Below are 25657 nucleotides of genomic sequence, written 5' to 3'. Positions count from 1 at the left end.
TGTTCGATTAACATAAGACATAACTTAATTCAATTTAAAATTCTACATAGATTATATTACTCAAAAAACTAGATTGAATACATTCTATCCAAATACTTCCCCCATTTGTGACAAATGCTTATCTCAAAACGCCACTATGACACTCTTTTGTCTCTTGCATAAAACTTCATGGAAAATTTTATGCGAAATCTGTGAAATGTTTACAAAATTATTTAAGATAAAAACTGACCCTAACATTGAAATAATTATATTTGGATCAATGGAAGATGGGAATAAACTGAATATGTTTCAAAATTTTTTCCTTAATTATGGTTTAATAACGGCAAAAAAACATTTACTTACATTTTTGGAAAAATACATCCATACCAACGTTGAAAATGTGGATTTCAAATATGTCGGAAACCTCACATCTTGAAGAAATGCGACTCCTCCTAACAGACAAAGCAGACCAAATCTTAATGATTTGGTCTCCATTTATCGACTTCTTACAAACATATGGTGCAACATAACCGTAGAAGTTAACTGTTTCAGGATCAGGTGAAGGGTGGTAAATAATAATAAAGAGCAATTTCTCCTTTAGTCCCCTGTTTTCTATCTCTTTTTCTCTCTCTATTTTCTCTCTTTTCTTCTTTCCTTCTCCTCACTGTTCGGTACTACGCACTTCTCTATTTTTCTACTATTCTCTTTCTTTTCTTCCTTTTACTGCTATAAAAAAAGAAGTTGTACATAAAATGTAATATATCAATATATATTAGGTATCTACAAGGTACCACATTATTGTACTTACTTCTAATAAAATAAAATTTGAAAAAAACACAAAAAAACAATGACAAGGCTCAGCACATGAATGCCAAAGCAAGGCTGCCACACACACAAGGATGTTCGACCCGAATGGTTGGGTGGATGATCCATCTTTGACCTTATTACTGATGCCATTCTTCAACCAACTTGTTCTACTCCATGCAATATCAAGAAACTGCTCACCACACTGGATTGAGAAAAGATCACGGCACAATATAATACCACATCACATAATTCCTTACAATACAACACCTACAATACAATACTTTTCATTGTCATTTGAGCCTCAGTGAGGCTCAAACAAAATTCTGTTTCCACAGCCATTCAAACAAAGACAATTCCTAGACATACACACAATTTAATTCACACAAACATCCATCACAGTGGACCCACTGTGATGGAAGGCAAAGTATTTTCTCTCCCCCTTTCTCCATGTCTCTCCCGATGTCGAAGCCCCAGGCGGGCCTGATAAGTCCCACGGCCATTTTAAGCCACGGGGGGCAATGTACGGCCCCACTCCCGGTCTAAAAGTCTCGAAGTTGGAACCCCCGGCGGGCGCTGTAATGTCCCACGGCCATGAAGCCGCGCCGGGCGATGTACGACCCCGCTCCAGGTCGTTCCAACCCCGCGAAACGGGTTGGAGAAGTCACGTTGCGGGAGCTCCGGGAAGCGGTCTCTCCCCCCGACCCGCGAGCTCCCGATGTCCCAGTCCACCGGACCTGCGGCTGCATTGCTTGAGCCTCCGAGCCCCAGGAGTCGAGTCGCAGCAGTGAGTCACCTCCGCTCCCCACGCTCCGAGGCCGGCCAGCCCCACGATGGTGAGTAGTCCGCAGCTCCGCAGCCCCACAGACCCAAGCCCCCCGGGTCGTTCAGGTTGAAGGCCGCTCCACGGTGCTAGGCCCCAACAACAATGGACAGGGAAGAGACAGGGAAGAGATTTTAAACGGTTTCCCTCTCACCCCCCTCCCGCCCCCCACATATACACATTTAAAACCAGTATTAAAAAACACCAACACTACATTTAACTAGACAAAACATTTAAAAAAGACAGACAGGCTGTAGGGGGCGCTGCAATGGGTGAGTCGCGTTGCGCCAAGTCATGAGGAAGGATGTGTCTGGTGTCGGAGAGGGTCCAGAGGGGGTTTATGAGAATGGTCCCAGACAAGAGTGGGTTAACATATGATAATTGTTTAAGAGCCTGTACTCGCTGGAGTTTAGAAGAATGAGTATAGAAGCTGGGATGTAGTGTTAAAATTGTACAAGGCATTGGTGAGACCAAACCTGGAGTATGGTGTACAATTTTGGTCGCCCAATTATAGGAAGGATGTGAACAAAATAGAGAGAGTACAGAGGAGATTTACTAGAATGTTGCCTGGGTTTCAACAACTAAGTTACAGAGAAAGGTTGAATAAGTTAGGTCTTTGTTCTCTGGAGCGCAGAAGGTTAAGGGGGGACTTGATAGAGGTCTTTAAAATGATGAGAGGGATAGACAGAGTTGACGTGGACAAGCTTTTCCCTTTGAGAATAGGGAAGATTCAAACAAGAGGACATGACTTTAGAATTAAGGGACAGAAGTTTAGGAGTAACATGAGGGGGAACTTCTTTACTCAGAGAGTGGTAGCTGTGTGGAATGAGCTTCCAGTGGAAGTGGTGGAGGCAGGTTCCTTGGTATCATTTAAAAATAAATTGGATAGGCATATGGATGAGAAGGGAATGGAGGGTTATAGTATGAGTGCAGGCAGGTGGGACTAAGGGAAAATAATTGTTCGGCACGGACTCGTAGGGCCGAGATGGCCTGTTTCCGTGCTGTAATTGTTATATGGTTATATGGTTAATGAGGGGGAACATCATTGAAACTTACCGAATAACCATATAACAATTACAACCATATAACAATTACAACACGGAAACAGGCCATCTCGGCCCTACAAGTCCGTGTCGAACAATTATTTTCCCATTAGTCCCACCTGCCTGCACTCATATCATAACCCTCCATTCCCTTCTCATCCATATGCCTATCCAATTGTACACCATACTCTGGTCTCACCAATGCCTTGTACAATTTTAACATTACATCCCAGCTTCTATACTCAATAGCTCCTATACTTCTATAATAGTGAAATTCTTGGATAGTGTGAATGTGGAGAGGATGGTTCCACTAGTGGGAGAATCTAGGACCAGAGACCATAGCTTCAGAATAATAGGATGTACCTTTAGAAAGGAGATAAGAAGAAATGTCTTTAGTCAGAGGGTGGTGAATCTGTGGAATTCAGTGCCACAGAACGCTGTTGAGGCCATCAATGGATATTTTTAAGGCAGAGATTGGCAGATTCTTGATTAGTAAAAAAGCAGTACAAATGCAATTTGGCTAGTTACTGCCTAGTGAAGAGTGTAGGAAGGAACTGTAGATGCTGGTTTAAACAATAAATAGTCATAAAAAGCTGGAGTAACTCAGTGAGACAGACAACTTCGCTGGAGAAAAGGAATAGGTGACAATTCGGGTCAAGACCTGAATCATCCGGGTCTGAAGAAGGGTCTCGACCCGAAATATCACCTATTCCTTTTCTCCAGGGATGCTGTCTGACCCGCTGAGTTACTCCAGCATTTTGGGTCTATCTACTTCCCAGTGAATGTAGTCGCCATCATCTGCATTGTGATGGACGATCTCAACAACTCATTTGTTACTGAACTGCTTATGGATGGGCAGTGTAGGATCTGCCAGGACCACCTGACTACAGAGGTCAACAATGCCTTGGTTCAAATGTGGACCAAAGAACTGATGTCCAGAGATGTTTGGGTGTAAGAGATCAAGGTACTTCTATCATTGGGCATTTAAATGGTTAGTATCTTGTATGAAAGGAGATGATAATGCTTGTTGGTGGTTAGTTATCACAGGCCCAGTCATTACTCCTTGCTTGTATGCAACAAGAACCCAGCAACGTTTGGCCATGGACATATTGATGTACAGGGTCTCTTACGCAGAGTAGGGGAATCGAAGACCAGAGGACATGGGTTCAAGGTGAAGGGAAAAGATTTAATAGGAATCTGAGGGGTAACGTTTTCACAGAGGGTGGTGGGTGTATGGAACAAGCTGTCAGAGGAGATAGTTGAGGCAGGGACTATCCCATTGTTTAAGAAACAGTTGGACAGGTACATGGATTGAACGGGTTTGGAGGGATATGGACCAAGTGCATGCAAGTGGGACTAGGATGGATTGTTGGACATTGTGGGCGAGTTGGGCCGAAGGGCCTGTTTCCACACTGCATCACTCTATGTTAAAGTAAATTGTCCAGACCACACTAATCTCCAACAATAGCACATCGAACTGGTATCCAATTTGTGTGGAGACACAGAATGGCAGATTGATGAGAGAGTGGATAGTTGGGAATTAAGGTTTCGGGGACAGTTGATCAAGGGGAAGAATATGGTGGTGGAGAGGAGTGGGATGGAGCAGGTGGGATTAGGCTGAGAGTTGGATGGGGTAGACATAAAAAGCTGCAGTAACTCAGTGGGTCAGACAGCATCTGTGGAGAAAAGGAAATAAGTGACGTTTTGGGTCGAGACCCTTCTTCACATCCGACCCGACCCGACCCGATCTTAAACGTCAACTATTCATTTACTCCAGAGATGCTGTCTGTCCCACTGAGTTACTGCAAGCTTTTAGTGTCTATCTTCGGTTTGAACCAGCATCTGCAGTTCCTTGGTCGACACAAACTGCTGGAATAACTCAGCGGGCCAAGCAGCATCTCTGGAGGGAAGGAATGGGTGACGTTTCGGGTCAAGACCCTTCTTCAGAATGATGTCAGTGGGCGAGACAGAGATATAGAATGTAGTTGCAGACAGTAAGAGTGGTGGGAGAATTGGGATAGGGGAGGGGATGGAGACAGAGGGAAATAGCAAGGGCTATTTGAATTTAGAGCAGTCAATGTTTATACCGCTGGGGTGTAAGTTACCCAAGCGAAATATGAGGTGCTGTTCCTCCAATTTGTGCTGGGCCTCTCTCTGTCAATGGAGGAGGCCCAGGACAGAAAGGTCAGATTGGGAATGGAAGGGGGAGTTAAAGTGTTGAGAAGCTGGGAGATCAGTTAGGTTGAGGTGGACTGAGAGGAGGTGTTCAGCGAAATGATCACCAAGTCTGCGCTTGGCCTCTCCGATGTACAGAAGTTGACACCTAGAACAGCGGATACAGTAGATGAGATTGGAGGAGGTGCAAGTCAACCAGCAGTTCCTTCTGACAGTGAGTTCAAGAAGGAACTGCAGATGCTGGAAAATCGAAGGTACACAAGATTGCTGGAGAAACTCAGCGGGTGCAGCAGCATCTATGGAGCGAAGGAAATAGGCGACGTTTCAGGCCGAAATCCTTCTTCAGACTGATGGGGGGTGGGGGGGGGAGAAGGAAGGAAAAGGGGAGGAGGAGGAGCCCGAGGGCGGGCGGATAGGAGGGTGGGAGGAGACAGCTAGAGGGTTAAGGAAGGGGAGGAGAAATTTTGCTAGCCCTTGCTGTCTCCTCCCCTTGCTTAACCCTCTAGCTGTCTCCTCCCACCCTCCTATCCGCCCGCCCTCGGGCTCCTCCTCCTCTCCTTTTCCTTCCCCTTCTCCCCCCCACCCCCCCATCAGTCTGAAGAAGGGTTTCGGCCCGAAACGTCGCCTATTTCCTTCGCTCCATAGATGCTGCTGCACCCGCTGAGTTTCTCCAGCAATCTTGTGTACCTTCCGACAGTGAGATGGGGTAGTTGAGTACAGGCTGAGGGTGGATTGGAGCACATGGGTATGGGAAGAGGGTGGGGATGGAACAGGGTAGGATGAGTAGAGATTAGGATAGAACAGGTCGGATGGATCGGGCGATAAGAAGTTGTGATGGGAGACAATGGAATGGAGGGAAGGGGATGTTAGGATGTAGTGCAGAATGACTCGATCTACATTCCAAGGCTCTCTGTGAAACTCATCGCAAGGATAATGCCAGGGTAGGAATGTCAGCGGATATTGTAGGATGTCATTTGGATGCGATGAATGGGAGAATGGCAGTAGGTGTGAAGACTGAGGATAGGGAGGGAGAAGTGAAATGATCAACTGGTAAACATATGGAACTAAATGTGGAGTCTTAAACTCTAGTGACAAGGAACTGTGAATGCTGGTTTATGGAAAAATACACAAGGTCCTAGAGTAACTCAGCGGGCCAGGCAGCATCTCTGGAGAGAAGGAATAGATGACGTTTTGGATCGAGACCCTTCTTCAGAGGTCGAAGTCCATGTTGTGTGAATCCATCACTGACCCATGTTCTGCAGAGATGCTGCCTGACCCGCTGAGCTACTCCAGCAATTATGGCTTGAACTCCGTTTGTGTTGAGCAATGATATACGCACAACTGGTTCCTAGGAAACCTTGTCATCAAATGAATGAAACAAGTGTAATGATTTTGCTGCCAACACTACCTGGCTATGTTCAGTCTCTGTCTCAACTCAGCCTGTTTGTCTCTTGCCAGCTTGCAGTGTAAACGGTGTGTTGTCGTCGGCAACGGGAACTCCCTGAGGAATAGTCTCCTTGGAGCAGTCATCAACAAATACAACGTCGTTATTCGGTGAGTGGTGTCATAGTTAAAGAGTAATACAGTGTGGATACAGGCCCGTCAGCCCAACCTGCCCACACCGGCCAACATGTCGCAGCTCCCATAGTTCCACCTGCCTGCGTTTGGTCCATATCCCTCCAAACTTGTCCTATCCATGTATCTGTCTAACTGTTTCTTAAATGTTGGGATAGTTCCAGCCTCAGCTACCTCCTGTGGCAACTTGTTCCATACACTCACCACCCTTTGTGTGAAAAAGTTACCCCACAGATTCCTATTACATTTTTTCCCCTTCACCTTGAACCTATGTTCTCTGGTCCTCGATTCCACAACTCTGGGCAAGCGATTCTGTGCGATCACCCGATCTATTCCTCTCATGATTTTATACACCTCAATATGATCACCCTTCATCCTCCTGCGCTCCAAGGAATAGAGAACCAGCCTACTCAGCCTTGTGTGACATGCATTGTCTACAATGGCCCTCTTGAGCCTGGTTCACATGATTTAACCTCCATTTCCCATTCTGTCTGTCGGGCGCCTATCCACCAGAAGCCCAAACACTAACACTAAACTACCTCATATTCTGCTCATGCAGCTGACAGGCTGAATGGCTCATTTGCACTTTATTTTCACATGGAGTCATGGAGGGGGGAGAGCTGTATTGTCCAGGATGCTCCACAGTTTGAGGAGCATCCTCCCCTCCAAGACCACCTCCCATGAATCCAACTCCACGCCTAGGACAGAGTTGGTCTTCCTGATGAGCTTGTTGATTCAATGGTATGAACATTGAATTTTCTATTTGGGTGGCCAGCTCCCCTGTGTTTCTCTTTCCCTCTCACTAGTCCACACAGGGTCTCACTCTCTTTTCCATCCTCCTCCACCTAGTTCCGTCTGTTTGTCAGTCACAACTTTATTTTCTCCATTGTGTCACCCTTCGTAAAGTTGGTGATGGACCTGTAGTGTTACTCAAGAAGAGCAGTCTGAAGAAGGGCCTCGACCCGAAACTTCACCTATTCCTTCACTCCATAGATGCTGCCTCACCCGCTGAGTTTCTTGAGCATTTTTGTCGACCTTTGATTCTTCCAGCATCTGCAGTTCTTTCTTAAATACGAAGGGCAGTGAGGCCAAGTTGAAAAGCTGCAGGCCGGTGAGCCTGATGCAGTTGCGGAAAGTTGTTGGAGGAGATTCTCTGAGATAGGATCTACCATCATTTGGATAGGCACGGACTGATTGGGGATAGTCTCTATCTATGGCTTGGAGCATGGGAAAGCATGTCTCAAAAATCTAATAAGTGTTTATTTGAACAGGTCACCAACAGAACTGATGTGGGCAGGAAAGTAGATATTGTTTGTATGTACTTTGTCAAGGTTGTGCATGGCGGGCTTGTCTAGAAGGTTCAAGGGCATGGAATCCAAGGTGAGATTTCCAGAAAGGGCTCAAAGGGTGGTTGTGGATGGACGTATTTCTGATGGATGCCTGTGATCAGTAGAGTGTCCCAGAGCTCGACGCTGGATCCTCTGTTGTTCGTTATCTACATTAACACATTGGATGACAATGGAGCTCGAGTCCACACAAAAGATTAGAAGTAGTTCAGCCAGAGCTGAACACACTGCTCGGCATCTGCATACAATGGTGTCTGTCTTGTTGCTACTTGTGCTTCTTGTGCGAGGTGGTGGAAAGATTGGTGGAAACAGGACCATGACGTGAATGCTCTTTCCTTGACCCCGATGGAGTTATCATTGTTAATAAATGTGCAGAGGACACCAACATTAGTGGTATAGTGGACAGTGAGGAAGGCTACCCTATACGTTTAGGGTGGCACACTGACACAGCGGTAGAGTTCCTGCCTTACAGCGCCAGAGACCCAGGTTCGATCCTGACTACAGGTGCTGCCCGTACGGAGTATGTCCATTCTCCCTGTGACCGCGTAGGTTTTCTCCGGTGCTCTGGTTTCCTTCCACACTCCAAATACGTGCAGGTTTGTAGGTTAATTGGCTTTGGTCAAGTTGTAACTTGGTGTGTAGGATCGTCCGAGTGTACGGGGTGATCGCTGGTCAGCATGGCCTCGGGATGAAAGGCCTGTTTCCGTGTTGTATCTCTAAAGACTAAAATCTAAGTTTTAAACAGGTAGATCTAGATCAGTTGGGAAGGTGGGCCAAGGAATGGCAAATGGAATTTAACTCTGACAAGTTTGAGATGTTGCATTTTGGTATGTCAAGCATGATTGATATATTTGGTATATTGCCATGATTTACATAGTAAATGTCCGAGCCCTGCAGAGTGTAGCAGAATAGAGAGATTGGGAACTTAGGGGCATGGTCCCTTGACAATGGCGAATCAGGTGGACAGTGTAGTGAAGATGGAGTTTCGTATGTTTGCTTCATTGGGAAGGGTACTGAGTACAAATGTTGGGATATCATGATGCTGTTGCACAGGTTGTTGGTGAGTCCACACTTGGAGTACCCTGTGCCCAACTATAGGAAGGATGTCATGTGGATAGGATACGGTTTAGCGGGATATGGGCCAAGCACAGACAGGTGGGACTAGTGCAGATGGGACGTGTTGGTTGGCATGGGCAAGTAGGGCCAAACGGCCTGTTTCCACGCTGAGTGACTCTACGACTCTCTCAACTGGAAAGAATGCGGAAGACTCCTAACATTGAGGTGTATTGTGTGCAGTTTCGGTCCCCTAATTTGAGGAAGGACATTCTTGCTATTGAGGGAGTGCAGTGTAGATTCACAAGGTTAATTCCCGAGACAGCAGGACAGTCATATGCTGAGACAATGCAGCTGCTGGGCTTGTATACTCTGGAGTTTAGAAGGATGAGAGGATATCTTATAGAAACATATAAGATTATTAAGGGTTTGAACACGCTGGAGGCAGGAAACATGTTCCCGTTGTTGGGGAAGTCCAGAACCAGGGGCCACAGTTTAAGAATAAGGGGTAAGCCATTTAGAACAGAGACGAGAAAACACTTTTTCTCACATAGAGTTGTGAGTCTGTGGGATTTTCTGCCTCAGAGGGCGGTGAAGGCCGATTCTCTGGATACTTTCAAGAGAGAGTTAGATAGGGCTCTTAAAGATAGCGGAGTCAGCGGATATGGGGAGAAGGCAGGAACGCGGTGCTGATTGGGGATGACCTGCCATGATCACATTGAATGGCGGTGTTGGCTCTAGGGCCGAATGGCCTACTCCTGCACCTATTGTCTATCATCTAAGAGTAATCATAGAGGGCATAGACGACCCTTCAGCCCACTGAGACCTTGCTGGCCATCAAACACTGCTCTACATCGATCCTCCACTAATCATATGTTATTCTCCCTGTGGACCCATCACCAACTCCCAGCCACTATCACTTACCTGTGCTGTGGGTAATTTGCAGTGACCAATTAATTTTCTCTGACGCAGGTTTTTGGTATGTTGGGTAATATGCCTGCAGCGTGTGATAAGGTAGGGGAGGCATGTCTGGATTTTCACACACCTAGACCATTGAGCAAGTTTTTGCTTTAAGTAACTATGTAAAAAGGCGTGACTGATTGCACATTGCAAAGTCAGAATATCACTTCTGTACGGAAAGAAAGAGTCAGGAATGTCAAAGAAACACATTGGAATGAATACACCAGAGGCACCTGATCGTGAGACCAAGCGTTGACTCAACAATCACTATATTGAACACCTCCACCTAAACGTACCTGATCACCCAGTTGCAAAACAGTTCCCTCCCATTCCCACACTGAACTTTCTATCCTGGACCTCCTCCATTATCAGAGTGAGCCCCAGTGCAAATTGGAGGTACAGCACCTCATATTTTGCTTGGACAGCTTACACCCCAGCGGTATGAATATTGACTTCTCTAACTTCAAGTAACCTTTGCTTTCTCTCTCTCTCTCTCTCCATCCCTTCCCCTTCCTAGTTCCCCAACCAGTTTTAGTCCCCGTTTCATCTCTGTCTGCTTTGTTGTCTCCTTCTCCAAGCTAATGATCTATTCTACATTTTCCTTGATCCTAATCGCCTTTGATGTCTCATTTTCACACCTTACACTTCCTTATCTCTGTGTCTCCCCCTCTCCTGACTCTCAGTCTGAAGAAGGGTCTCGACTCGAAATGTCACCCGCTCCTTCTATCCAGAGATGCTGCCTGTCCCGCTGAGTTACTCCAACATTTTGTGTCTATCTTCGGAACCTGATAATTCTTCTTGGAGGAAATGAAGCAAAAACAAAATTCTATTTAGTTCTCCTGATGGCGACGTTCCTTATTGCAAACTAAGTCCATAGATACAGGGAACTGCAACTGCTGGTTCACAAAAAGAGACACAGTGCTAGAGTAGCTCAGCAAGTCAGGCATCGTCTCTGGAAAACAAGGGTAGGTGACGTTTCGGGACGGGACCTTTCTTCAAAGTGATTGTATTGTGGGCGGGGTGAGATGAAAGCTGGATGAGAGGAGCAGCAGGACAAACCATGGCAATTAATAGGTGCACGAAGGCAAGGCTTTTTTTTACAGTCAGGTAGTTGAACAAAGTTCAGCGATGGAAAAACAGAAGGTGGGAGATAAAAATATTGAAAACGTTAGACTTTGAGAGATGCAACGCAGAAACAAGCCCTTCGGCCCACTGAGTCAGCACCGCCCTGCACACTACCTCTATGTGCTATGCACAAGGGACTATTTACAGTTTTTTACCAAAGTCTATGAACCTACAAACCTGTCCGTCTTTGGAGTGTGAAAGGAAACCGGAGTACCTGGAAAAAACCCACGATGTCACAGGGGGAACGTACAAACTCTGTCCAGACAGCGCCCGTAGTCTGGATCGAACCCATGTCTCTTGCATTGTGAGGCAGCAACTCTACTGTCGTATCACTGTGCCATCCAAAAAGTTGCCAATTGTGAAGCCAAATGAAGGAATGTAGGTGTAAGGGGAGGGGGAGAGGAGAAATAGATGCAAGTGCAGGTAGGGCTTGGGAGAGGGGGAAGAGGGGTTTGGGAAGAAAGCTGGTGAGGGGGAGAAAGGGAGGAGGGAGGGGGGGGGGGGGAGGGGTTGTTAAAGGTGACCAAAAATGCTACCTCATCATTACTGTAAGTAATCCAAGATGGCGCCCAAGGCAGGGGACTCTCTGCGTGCTGGTCCCAGAAGTAGACCTCTTCTTATAACCATATAACAATTACAGCATGGAAACAGGCCATCTCGGCCCTACAAGTCCGTGCCGAACAATTATTTTCCCTTAGTTCCACCTGCCTGCACTCATACCATAACCCTCCATTCCCTTCTCATCCATATGCCCATCCAATTTATTTTTAAAAGATACCAACGAACCTGCCTCCAGCACTTCCACTGTAAGCTCATTCCACACCGCCACCACTCTCTGAGTAAAGATGTTCCCCCTCATGTTACCTCTAAACTTCTGTCCCTTAATTCTGAAGTCATGTCCTCTTGTTTGAATCTTCCCTATTCTCAAAGGGAAAAGCTTGTCCACGTCAACTCTGTCTATCCCTCTCATCATTTTAAAGACCCCTATCAAGTCCCCCCTTAACCTTCTGCGCTCCAGAGACTAAAGACCTAACTTATTCAACCTTTCTCTGTAACTTAGTTGTTGAAACCCAGGCAACATTCTAGTAAATCTCCTCTGTACTCTCTCTCTATTTTGTTGACATCCTTCCTATAATTAGGCGACCAAAATTGTACACCATACTCCAGATTTGGTCTCACCAATGCCTTGTACAATTTTAACATTACATCCCAGCTTCTATACTCAATGCTCTGATTTATAAAGGCTAGCATACCAAAAGCTTTCTTTACCACCCTGTCTATATGAGATTCCACCTTCAAGGAACTATGCACGGTTATTCCCAGATCCCTCTGTTCAACTGCATTCTTCAATTCCCTACCATTTACCATGTACGTCCTATTTTGATTTGTCCTGCCAAGGTGTAGCACTTCACATTTATCAGCATTAAACTCCATCTGCCATCTTTCAGCCCATTCTTCCAAATGGCCTTAATCACTCTGTAGACTTTGAAAATCATTGATGTACATGACAAACAACAAAGGACCCAACACAGATCCCTGGGGCACCCCACTAATCACCTGCCTCCAACCCGACAAACAGCCATCCACCATTACCCTCTGGCGTCTCCCATTCAGCCACTGTTGAATCCATCTTGCTACTCCTGCATTTATACCAAACAGTTGAACCTTCTTAACCAACCTTCCATGAGGAACCTTGTCAAAGGCCTTACTAAAGTCCATATAGACAACATCCACTGCTTTACCCTCGTCATTTTCCCTAGTAACCACTTCAAAAAATTCAAGAAGATTAGTCAAACATGACCTTCCACGCACAAATCCATGTTGACTGTTCCAAATCAGACCCTGTTTATCCAGATGCTTATATATATTATCTCTAAGTATCTTTTCCATTAATTTGCCCACCACTGAAGTCAAACTAACAGGTCTATAATTGCTAGGTTTACTCTTAGAACCCGTTTTCAACAATGGAACAACATGCGCTGTACGCCAATCCTCGGGGACTATTCCCGTTTCTAATGACATTTGAAATATTTCTGTCATAGCCCCGGCTATTTCTACACTAACTGCCCTCAATGTCCTAGGGAATATCATGTCAGGACCTGGAGACTTATCCACTTTTATATTTTTCAAAAGTGTCAGTACTTCTTTTACTTTGAAACTCATAGTATCCATAGCTACTCTACTAGTTTCCCTTACCTCACATAATTCAATATCCTTCTCCTTGGTGAATACCGAAGAAAAGAAATTGTTCAATATCTCCACCATCTCTTTTGGCTCCGCAGATAGCTGTCCACTCTGTCTCTCCAATGGACCAATTTTATCCCTTGTTATCCTTTTGCTATTAATATAGCTGTAGAAACCCTTTGGATTTACTTTCACCTTACTTGCCAAAGCAACCTCATGTCTTCTTTTAGCTTTTCTAATTTCTTTCTTAAGATTCTTTTTACATTCCTTATACTCCTCAAGCACCTCATTTACTTCATGCTGCCTATAATTATTGTAGATCTCCCTCTTTTTCCGAACAAGATGCCCAATTTCCCATGAAAACCTGGGCTCTTTCCAATTTTTACTGTTTCCTTTCAACCGAACAGGAACTTTTCTTCTTCTGCTTCTTTTTCTTGCCTATGGCGTGCACAGCCTAAAATGGTAGGACAACTTATTCTATGTGATCTTATTTGGAAGTAGACCTGCAATCATTCATTACAATGGCTCCACTCTTTGACACCTCTACTCTAACAGCAGCCCTTTATCCTGTATCTCTACACTGCGAACCACTTAATTGTAATCATGTATTGTCTTTTCGCTAACTGGATAGCACAGAACATAGAAGCATTCACTGCTCCTCGGTACACGTGACAATAAATTTAAGTGAACTAACCTAAATGACACTAAGCTAAACTAGCTAAGTCGCGTGATAGTAGATGGGGTTAAGTTTCAACAGAGTCTGCTGCTTTTCTGGAGACAGTGATTTTAACCTGTACCTAATCTCTCCCACCCTTCCTGACCTTTAGATTGAACAATGCTCCAGTGAGAGGCTATGAAGAAGATGTGGGCAACAAGACTACCCTGAGGATCTTTTACCCTGAATCGGCAATCAAAGACCTGGCTATTGAAAACAATCCCGACACACTCTTTGTGTTGATCCCTTTCAAAGCAGTTGATGTCAACTGGCTGAAGGCAATTTTATATAATGAATCAAATGTAAGTATCATGGATAAGACACAACATTTTGGAACTACTCAGCGGGACAGGCAGCATCTCTGGATAGAAGGAATGGGTTTTGGGTCAAGACCTTTGACGTTTCGGGTCAAGACCCTTGTTCAGACTGATTAGAACAAATAAATGCAGGCGCTGGAACCTTGCATAGAATAAATAATGCTGGAGTAACTCAACCAGTCGGGCAGCATCCCTGGAGGAAATGGATAGGTGACATTCCTACATCATATGTCATGAATTAGGATATATTAACGATTTAGACGAGGGGAGTAAATATAACATCTCCAAGTATGCCGATGACACAAAGCTGGGTGACAGTGTGAGTTGCAATGAAGATGCTATGAGGCTGCAGGGTGACTTGGATAGGTTGGGTGAGTGGGCAGATGCATGGCAGATGCAGTATAATGTGGATAAATGGGAGGTTATCCACTTTGGTGGCAAGAACAGGAAGGCAGATTATTATCTGAATGGTGTCAGATTATGTGAAGGGGAGGTGCAATGAGACCTGGGTGTGCTTGTACATCAGTCACTGAAAGTAAGCATGCAGATACAGCAGGCAGTGAAGAAAGCTAATGGCATTTTGGCCTTCATTGCGAGAGGATTTGAGTTTAAGAGCAAGGAGGTCCTTCTGCAATTGTACAGGGCCCTGGTGAGACCGCACCTGGAGTAGTGTGTGCAATTTTGGTCTCCAAATTTGAGGAAGGACATTATTGCTATTGAGGGAGTGCAGCGTCGGTTCATTAAGGTATTTCCTGGGATGGCGGGACTGACATATGATGAAAGAATGGGTCGACTGGGCTTGTATTCACTTGAATTTGTAAGGATGAGAGGATATCTTATAAAAACATATAACCTTCTGAAAGGATTAGACCGGTTAGATACAGGAAAAAATGTTCCTGATATTGGGGGAGTCTAGAATGTAAGGGGTTAAACAGTTTAAATGTAAGGGGTAGGCCATTTAGGACTGAGATAAGGAAAAAAAAATCACCCAGCGAATTGTGAATCTGTGGATTTCTCTGCCACAGAAGGCTGAGGAGCCAAGAGAAAGTTAGATTTAGCTCTTTGGGCCAAAGGAATCAGGGGATATGGGGAAAAATCAGGAACTGTAACGGGACTATAAAAGCAGGAAGTGGTGTGCCTCAATCAGAGCTCTGAATGACGGAACAAATGTCTAGAGCACTGTGAGAAGCGTTAATCAGGTTAATCAGGTTAATCAGGTATACACTGTTCTCTCTCTCTCTCTCTCTCTCTCTCTCTCTCTCTCTCTCTCTCTCTCTCTCTCTCTCTCTCTCTCTCTCTCTCTCTCTCTCTCTCTCTCTCTCTCTCTCTCTCTCTCCTCTCTCTCTCTCTCTCTCTCTCTCCCCTCTCCTCCCTCTCTCCTCTCTCTAAACCTCCACTCTCCCTCTCCCACTCCCTACCCCCTTCCCTCACCCTCCCTCTCCTCCCCTCTCTCTCACCCCCCTCTCAGCACACCCTCTCTCTCCCCCTCTCCCCCCCTCTCCTCCTCCCTCCCCTAAACCCACTCCCCCCCTCTCACTCCTCTTCTCCCCCTATGTGGCTATGCGTAGATCCCCTTAAAAGGAGCAAATTAATAATATTAATATAATATCAAGGGGGTAATTAGCGTCTGCAGGGGGGGCTGGGGATAGTTAGTGTGTGTCTGCTACCCCCCCTCCCCCCCCCGCCCCCCCTCCCCCCCCCCCCCCCCCCCCCACAACCGCACATTGGGGCTACAGAATTGGTCTAGTGTACAATATATTAATGATTTGGACGAGGGAATTGAATACAATATCTCCAAGTTTGCTGATGACACGAAGCTGGGGGGCAGTGTTAGCGTGGGTGCAGGGGGGAGGTGGGGACTTAGTTAGTGTGTGTGACGCTGCATGCATGTGCAGCAGGCAGTGAAGAAAGCGAATGGTATGTTAGCATTCATAGCAAGAGGATTTGAGTATAGGAGCAGGGAGATTCTACTGCAGTTGCACGAGAGGGGGTGTGGTGGAGACCAGTCATTAAAAGGAGTATTGTGCACAGCAGTGAAGGTCTCGAATTCTGAGGAAAGCATTCTTGCAAAATAGAGATTTGGTATACAGCAGGAAGATTCTACTGCAGTTGCACAGGGTATTGGTGAGACCACACTTGGAGTATTGTGTACAGTTTTGGTCTCCAATTCTGAGGAAATGCATTCTTGCCATAGAGGGGGTACAGAGATGGTTGACCAGACTGATTCCTGGGATGTCAGGACTTTCATATGAAGAAAGACTGGATAGACTCGGCTTGTACTCACTAGAATTTAGAAGATTGAGGGGGGATCTTATAGAAACTTACAAAATTCTTAAGGGGTTGGACAGGCTAGATGCAGGAAGATTGTTCCCGATGTTGGGGAAGTCCAGAACAAGGGGTCACAGTTTAAGGATCGGGGGAAATCCTTTAGGACCGAGATGAGAAAAACATTTTTCACACAGAGAGTGGTGACTCTCTGGAACTCTCTGCCACAGAAGGTAGTTGAGGCCAGTTCATTAGCTATATTTAAGAAGGAGTTAGATGTTGCCCATGTGGCTAAAGGGATCAGGGGTTATGGAGAGAAAGCAGGTACAGGATACTGAGTTGAATGATCAGCCATGATCATATTGAATGGCAGTGCAGGCTTGAAGGGCCGAATGGCCTACTCCTGCACCTATTTTCATTGTTTCTATGACTGCGTGGGTTTCTTCTGGGTGCTCCAGCTTCCTCCTACATCACAAAGATGTGCAGGCTTGTAGTTTAATAGGCTTCTGTAAATTGTCCCTAGTGTGTAGGATAGATCTAGTGTACGGACCAGAGCACCCGGAGAAAACCCACACGGCCACAGGGAGAATGTACAAACTCTGTACAGACAGCACCCGTAGTCAGGATCGAACACGGGACTCTGACGCTGTAAGGCAGCAACTCTACCGCTGCGCCACTGTGAGCTACCCCGCAACTCCCAGCCCTACTGCAATTCATCTTCAGTCTTCACGGACTTCCTGACAAAAGCATGATCCCAAATGCGACATACACCCACACTGTTCATTTTTAATTGAAAATAAACTTGATGCAGCGTAAAAATCAAATACAAAACGAAAACTGTGCAAAAGCTCTTTGTACATTCTCAGTGCCCACACATTCAATAGTGTCAAACTCAGTAGTGTCCGCACTTATCATTAATGCGAAAATGCGGCACGGTGGTGTAGCGGTAGAGCTCCTGCCTTACAGCGCCTGAGACCCAGATTTGATCCTGACAATGGGTGCTTGTCTAATAATAATAATAATAATAATAATAATAATAATAATAATAATAATAATAATAATAATAATAATAATAATAATAATAATAATAATCTTTATTGTCATTGTACAAGACAACAACATTTTGTTGGAGCAGTCCTCCAGCTGCACAGGAATATGAGTATAAAATACGTTTAAAAAAGAACTATTAAAAAAATCAGACTATAAACATATAGGAGTATGGGCGGGTTGTGTGAGAGAGAGAGGGGGGGAATCAGTGTGGGAGGGGGATAGAGTTCAGTAGTGTCACAGCTCTATGGTAGAAGCTTGTCGTGCGGGTGCTCAGTGTCCTGTATCGTCTTCCTGAGGGCAGGGGGGTGAAGAGGCAGTGTCCAGGGTGTGTGCTGTCTCTAATGATGCCCTTGACCCTCCGGATGCAGCGGGTCCGGTAGATGTCCTCCAGTCTGGGGAGCTGGGTGCCAGTGATCCTCTCAGCAGTCTTAATGACGCGTTGGGTGTTTGTATATTCTTCCCGTGATCTTTGGAGTGTGGAAGAATTTGAACATCTCGGAGTTTGTAGGTTAATTGGCATGGTATGAATGTAAATTGTCCCTAGTGTGTGTAGGATAGTGTTTGTGTGCGGGGATCGCTGTTGGTGCAGACTCGGTGGGCCGAAGGGCTTGTTTCCGCGCTGTATCTACAAAAATATCCTTGCCGCTCTCATTCACCCTGCAAACCCCTCAACCATTAAACCACAAAAGGGATAGTATTTACCTGTCAATCTCAGCTGGCATGTGGGACTTTGTTTTGATCAGTATCTGTCTGATAATCTCCTCTGGAAGGATGAGAAGAAAATGTTATAAAGATACAATGATAGCTTTCAAGCGAGCATAAATGTTTTCATTGATTCGCCCTGTGACCGCGTGGGTTTTCTCCGGGCACTCCGGTTTCCCCCCGCACTCCAAAGACGTGCAGATTTATAGGTTAATTGGGCTTTGTAAAACAATTGTAAAATGTCCCTAGTGTGTGTAGGATCGTGCTAGTGTGTGGGCTGATTACTGGTCAGTGAGGACTCGGTGGACTAAAGTCTAAAGATTCCCACTTCTCAACCTGCCACACTCCCCATTAATTTTAGTTTAGTTTAGAGATACAATGCAGAAACAGGCCCTTCGGCCCACCGAGTGTGCACCAACCAGTGATCTCTGCACATTAACGCTATCCTACACACACATTAGGGCCAATTTTTACACATATATCAAGCCGATTAACCTACAAACCTGTAAGTGTTTGGAGTGTGGGAGGAAACCGAAGTTCTCGGAGAAACCCATGCTGGTCATGGTGAAACATACAAACTCCTTACACACAGCACCTGTGGTTGGGATCGAACCCGGGTCTCCGGCGCTGAAAGCACTGTAAGGCAGCAACTCTACAACTGCGCCACCGTGCTGCCCCCTGTTCCTGTGCTGTACGGTTCTATTCATGTTTAAATCATCTGTATTTCCAGCACTGCTGGCAACTTCCAACATGAGCTGCCATGTTGAGCTGGGACACTGGGGCTGGACTGAGGTCCCTGTGGTCATGTGGATTTTCTCCCTATGCTCCGGTTTCCCCCCACATTGCAATGATACGCAGGTTTGTAGGTTAATTGGCTTCTGTAAATATTCCCTGGTGTGTAGGATTGAACTAGTGTACGGGTGATCATTGATCGTTGCGGACGCAGTGGCCTCAGGGCCTGGTTCCATGCTGTATCTCAAAACTGATCTAAATGTTTTTGACAAGAGTTTCTGTAAATCGCCCACATAATTAGCCAACCCTCGAGGCTAACAAATGTTTGTATAAATTGACAGGAAGGTGACTGCCTCGCACAAGAACTTCAGTGAAGGGCCTGGACAGAGTGGATGTGGAGAGGATGTTTGCACTAGTGGGAGCGTCTAGGAACAGAGGTCATAGCCACAGATTTAAAGGATATTTCTTTAGGAAGGAGAAATGTCTTTAGTCAGTGGGTGGTGAATCTGTGGAATTCTTTGCAACAGAAGGCTGTGGAGGCTGTCAATGGATATTTTTAAGGCAGAGATAGATAGATTCTTAATTAGTGCGGGTGTCAAGGGTTAAGAGGAGAAGGCAGGAGAATGGGGTTCGGAGGGAGAGATAAATCAGCCATGATTGAATGGTGGAGTAGACTTGATGGGCCAAATGGCTGAGGAAAAAAAAGCTTGTGTTTCCCCCAGACATTGTGGCTACAACACTCCGGCCAGACATGGTCCTGCGGTCCACAACAGCCAAGTTGGCATACGTTGTGGAATTGACAGTTCCATGGGAAGATGGTGTTGAAGAAGCTTATGAGAGGGAAAAGAACAAGTGCTCTGAACTGGCAACTGAAGCTTTCCAGGATGGCTGGAAGACCAAGATTTTCCCTGTCGAAGTGGGATGCAGGGGATTTGTTGCCACATATACGACCAGTCCATTGAAAAAAATGGGGGTGAGGGGTCTCTCCCTCCAACAAGCAATCAAGCCATTATCAAATTCTGCAGAAAAAAGTAGCAATTGGCTTTGGATCAAAAGGAGAGATGACAATTGTGCTGCAAGATGAAGACAGGAAGGTATAGAATTGGGGGGGGTGTAACTGTGACGCTAGGCATCAACGTTGAGCCCTCTAGAGACGTTGTGGGCTTATCAATGAAACGTCAAAGAAGGAGGGTGCCCACCTGATGACCCCGTTGACGTACCTACCCTACATTTCACCAATCCCACTACAAATAGCAAGAGTGATGACTTATTACAGGGATTGGAACATCAAGTCCTATTTTATTGTTTTCACATTGAATTAAATAACTTTCCATCTTTTTGGAAAATTATAGCATATTTGGATTATTGTTCCCTAAATCCCCCTTTCACAACCAGACTAATAATGAACTCTTTTTCATTATACTGTCGGATCCAAAAGAAGCCCATTCCCTTGCTAGTTCCTCACCCTGCGATCCCACAAATCAGCTCCTACACACCAACAGATTTGTCTTAGACACCGAATAGTGAAAGGCCTGGACAGAGTGGATGTGGAGAGGATGTTTGCACTAGTGGGAGCGTCTAGGACCAGAGGTCATAGCCTCAGAATTAAAGGAAATCCCTTTAGGAGGGAGGAAATTCTTTAGTCAGATGGTGGTGAATCTGTGGAATTCTTTGTTGCTGAAGGCTATGAAGGCCAAGTCAATGGATATTTTTAAGGCAGAGATAGACAGATTCTTGATTAGTGCGGGTGTCAAGGGTTATTGTGAGAAGACAGGAGAATGGGGTCAGGAGGGAGAGATAGATCAGCCATGATTGAATGGCGGAGTAGACTTGATGGGCCGAATGGCCTAATTCTGCTCCAATCACTTATGACCTTATGACCAATAATTCGGATGACATTGTTTAAATGTAGTCCATCACGGTACTGAACTCCCCACCATCAAAGTGATTTACAGCATACCCTGCCACAAAAGGTCAGCCAGCATCATCAGACCCACACATTCATTTCACTCCTGCCATCAGGTAGAAGATGTAGGAGCCTGGAAACTGCAACATCCAGGTTTAAATATGGCTTCTTCCTTCTAGCCATCAGGCTGTTAAGCACCACAACTTCCAAATAAGCTCTGAACTACATGGACTTGGATGGAGACACAAAATGCTGGATTAACTCAGCGGGGCAGGCAGCATCTCTGGAGAGAAGGAATGGGTGACGTTTTGGGAGACCCGAAACATCCCCATTCCTTCTCTCGACAGATGCTGCCTGTCCCTCTGAGTTACCCCAGCATTTAGTGTCTATCTTCGGTGTAAACTAGCATATGCAGTTCCTCTCGACACATAGACTTGGGGGCATTAGTTTTGCCTTTTTGCACTATTATTGTCTGTTTGTTTGTTTTACGTGTATATTTGTATGTGTCTCTGTGCGTATGTATGTATATATATGTATATGTACCGGACCGTGCAGAACCGTTGGGTCTGATCCCCCATTGCAAGATTCCACCACTCATTCATTCCCCCAACGCAACCCGTTCCCACAGTGCATTATTGCACCACTCACGCATAGCCCCCAACTGCACAGACGCGGCTCATTTCTCCTCTTCCCCCGGCACTTCCTCCTCCTCCGCCTCTTCACCCTCCCTCTTCAATCCGTAGAGTGGGAGGGGGGGTAGAGAAGGAGGGGTGGTGGAGAGGGAGGAGGGGTATAGAGGGAGGGGGCAGAGAGGGAGGGGCAGAGAGGGGAGTAGTAGAGAGGGGAGGAGGGGGAGGGGGTAGAGAGGGAGAGGGCGGGGTAGAGAGGGAGGGGGAGGGCTTAGAGAGGGAGGGTAGTGGAGTAGAGAGGGAGGGTAGAGGGAGGGGGTAGAGAGGGAAAGGGGCAGAGTGGGAGGGAGAGGGAGTGTGCTGAGGGAGAGGGAGGGGGTAGAGTGGGGTGGATGTGGCAACTTCCCTCCCTACCCCCTCCTCTCTTCCTCCTCCTCATCCTCATCCCCTCACACCCATTTCCTGCCCCAGCATCTACTCAGGTCGTAGAGCAGCGCCAGGGCCTGGAACTCGGCCTGGTTCTGATACTCGGCCCTGCCTTGTTGTAGACTGTAGCCGTTAGCTCGGCCATCGCCTGGGCTCCAGTCCAGGCCTCAACTTCATCTCCAGACTTGTCCCTGACCCCAGACCCAGGCTCGTCCTTGGTTCCAGCAGCAGCTTCTTTCTCGGCCCCGGTCATGGCCCCATCCCAAGCCCCGGCATTCCACCCTCACTCCAGCACCAGCACCAGCACCAGCACCAGCACCAACACCAAGCACCAGCACCAGCACCACCAGCACCAACACCAGCACCAGCACCAACACCAACACCAGCACCAGCACCAACACCAACACCAGCACCAACCAACACCAGCACCAGCACCAACACCAACACCAGCACCCACCAGCACCAGCACCAGCACCAGCACCAACACCAGCACCAGGCTCACACCAACACCAACACCACACCAGCACCACCAACACCACCCCACCACCACCACACACCAACACCAGCACCAGCACCAGCACCAGCACCAGCACCAACACCAGCACCAGCACCAACACCAACACCAACACCAACACCACCAACACCAGCACCAACACCAGCCAACACCAACACCCACCAGCACCAACACCAGCACCAACACCAACACCACACCAACACCAACACCACCAGCACCAACACCAACACCACACCAACACCAGCACCAACACCACCACACACCACACCACACACCACCAGCACACACACACAACACCAGCACCCGGCTCCACCACACAACACCACACACCACACCAACACACCAACACCACACCACACCAGCACCAGCACAACACCACAACAACACAACACCACACCCAGCACCAACACCACACCAACACCACACACCAGCACAGCACCAACACCAGCACCAGCACCAGCACCCTCACCAGCACCAGCACCAACACCAACGCCAGCACCAGCACCAGCACCAACACCAACACCAGCACCAGCACCAACACCAACACCAGCACCAGCACCAACACCAGCACCAACACCAACACCAGCACCAACACCAACACCAGCACCAACACCAGCACCAACACCAACACCAACACCAGCACCAACACCAGCACCACACCACCACACCAGCACCAGCACCAGCACCAACACCAGCACCAGCACCAGCACCAACACCAGCACCAACACCACCACACAGCACCACACCAGCACCCAGCACCAGCACCACCAGCACCAACACCAGCACACCACACCAACACCCAACACCAGCACCAGCACCACCAGCACACCAGCACCAGCACCACACCCAGCACCAGCACCAGCACCAGCACCAGCAACAGCACCAGCACCAGCACACCACCAGCACACAACACCACACCAACACCAACACCACCACCAACACCAGCACCACCCACACCACCACAACACCACAGCACCAGCACCAACACACAGCACAGCACACACACACCAGCACCACCACACCGCACACACACACCAACACCACACCACCAACACCACCCACCAGCACCAACACCAGCACCACCCACCCACACACCACACACCAGCACCAGCACCAGGCTCGGCACCACACACCACCACACACACCAGCACACCACACGCACCAACACCAACACCACACCATCACCAGCACACCAGCACCACACACCAGCACCACAACACACCAACACAACACCACACCAACACCAGCACCAGCACCACACCCACACCAACCACCACCACACCAGCACCAACACCCACACCACACCACACACCCAACACACCACCACACCACACCGCAACCACACCACACCACACCACACAACACACCCACCACACCACCACAGCACCACACCAACACACACCACACCAGCACAGCACCAGCACCAGCACCAACACAACCACCAACAACACACCCACACAACACACACACACCAACACCACACACACACACACACACCAGCATCACCAGCACCACACCCACTCCACACAACACACCAACACCAACACACACACACCACACCACACCACAGCCGGCTCCACACGGCACCCACACCACCAACACCACACACACAAACACCAGCACACCACACACCAGCACACACACCACCCACCACACCACACACCAACACCAGCACCAGCACCAGCACCACACACCAGCACCAGCACCACACCACCACACCAGCACCAGCACCAACACACCACACCCACACACCACACCAGCACACACCACACCAGCACCAGCACCACACCACCGGCACCACCACCACACACCACCACCCACACACAGCACCAGCACCAACACTCGGCAACCACCAACACCCACCACACACAACACCCACACACAACACCACCACACCACAGCCCACCCCACACCCAGCACCAACACACACACACACCACACACACAGCACCCACACCACACCACACACCAGCACCACACCAGCACCAGCACCCACACACCACACCACCAGCACCAGCACCAAACACACCCACACACCAACACCAACACACACACACCAGCACCAGCACCACAACAACACCACACCAGCACCCACACACAGGCACCTCCACCACAACACACCACACCACACACCAACACCACACACACACCAGCACCCACCAGCACCCAGCACCAGCACCATCCACCAGCCCAGTCAACACCAGCACCAGGCTCAGTCACCACGGCTCCACCCACCCCCCGTTGGTCGTCCGATGCCGGCAGCCTCCGCCACTCCCTCTCAGAGTGTCCCGTCCGGCCTTGCTAGTGCATTGTGATGTCACTTGGATTTTTTCCCCAAAGTGGGTGAGTTCAGGCTGTTTTTATTATGTCAAGGATCAATAACTTTGGAAATATAGGTGGCAATGGGAAGATGTTTATCACCACCACGGGAAAACTGTGAGTAGGATGTGTGAAAATGGGAAGTCTGTGGCCTAGCGTTTGGAAGAAGATAGGAATTAACCAGATACACACACACACGCATACACACACACACACACACGCGCACACGCACACACACACACACACACACACACACACACACACACACACACACACACACACACACACACACACACACACACACACACACACACACACACACACACACACACACACACACACACACACACACACACACACACACACACACACACACACACACACACACACACACACACACACACACACACACACACACACACACACACACACACACACACACACACACACACACACACGACAAGTACAAACCCATTGCATCTGCTCCCCCAATGTAACATTCCACCATTTACCCATTCCCCCAAAGCAATATTGTTCAACTCACACATAGCCCCCAACTGCGCAGGCACGGCCTCATTTCTTCTCCTCATCCCCCAGCACTCCCTCCTGCTTCCTCTTCACCTTCCCTCTTCATTCCCCAGAGAGGGAGGGGTGGTAGAGATGGAGGGGGAGGGGTAGAGAGGGAGAGCGAATGGGAGGGGAGGGGAGAGAGGGAGGATGGAGGAGGGAGGGGGAGGGGTAGAGAGAGAGGGGGATAGAGAGAGAGAGAGAGAGAGGGAGGGTAGAGAGGGAGAGGGGTAGAGTGGGGGGTGAGGGAGGGTAGAGAGGGAGAGGGCGAGGGAGGGAGAGTGAGGGGGGTAGACTGGGTAGGGGGCATCTCCTTCCTAGATAGGGAGGGGGCATCTCCACTCCTTCACACGGTTCTCCCTCTACCACCCCATTCCATAGCCCCTTTCCCTCCTCCTCATTTCCCTCATCCTCAACCCCTCACTCCCATTCCTTGCCCCAGGACCTAC

At 47.8% G+C, this 25657-nt stretch overlaps 1 protein-coding gene across 8 annotated transcripts in view; it reads left to right on the top strand.

The window, feature by feature from the left end:
- Positions 1-25657, top strand: part of LOC129712453 (CMP-N-acetylneuraminate-beta-galactosamide-alpha-2,3-sialyltransferase 4-like) — a 165003-nt gene that overhangs the window by 76539 nt on the left and 62807 nt on the right. For all 8 annotated transcript variants that reach the window (XM_055660903.1, XM_055660897.1, XM_055660898.1 and 5 more), the window contains 2 exons: positions 6283-6378; positions 13895-14084. In XM_055660903.1, the coding sequence (XP_055516878.1) occupies positions 6283-6378; positions 13895-14084 (286 nt within the window). The remainder of the gene's footprint in view (positions 1-6282; positions 6379-13894; positions 14085-25657) is intronic.

Source organism: Leucoraja erinacea, chromosome 32, assembly GCF_028641065.1.
Source record: "Leucoraja erinacea ecotype New England chromosome 32, Leri_hhj_1, whole genome shotgun sequence".
NCBI classification, from domain to species: domain Eukaryota; kingdom Metazoa; phylum Chordata; class Chondrichthyes; order Rajiformes; family Rajidae; genus Leucoraja; species Leucoraja erinaceus.
The sequence above is the reverse complement of the archived record's forward strand: the minus strand, read 5'-3'. Positions and strand labels throughout refer to the sequence as shown.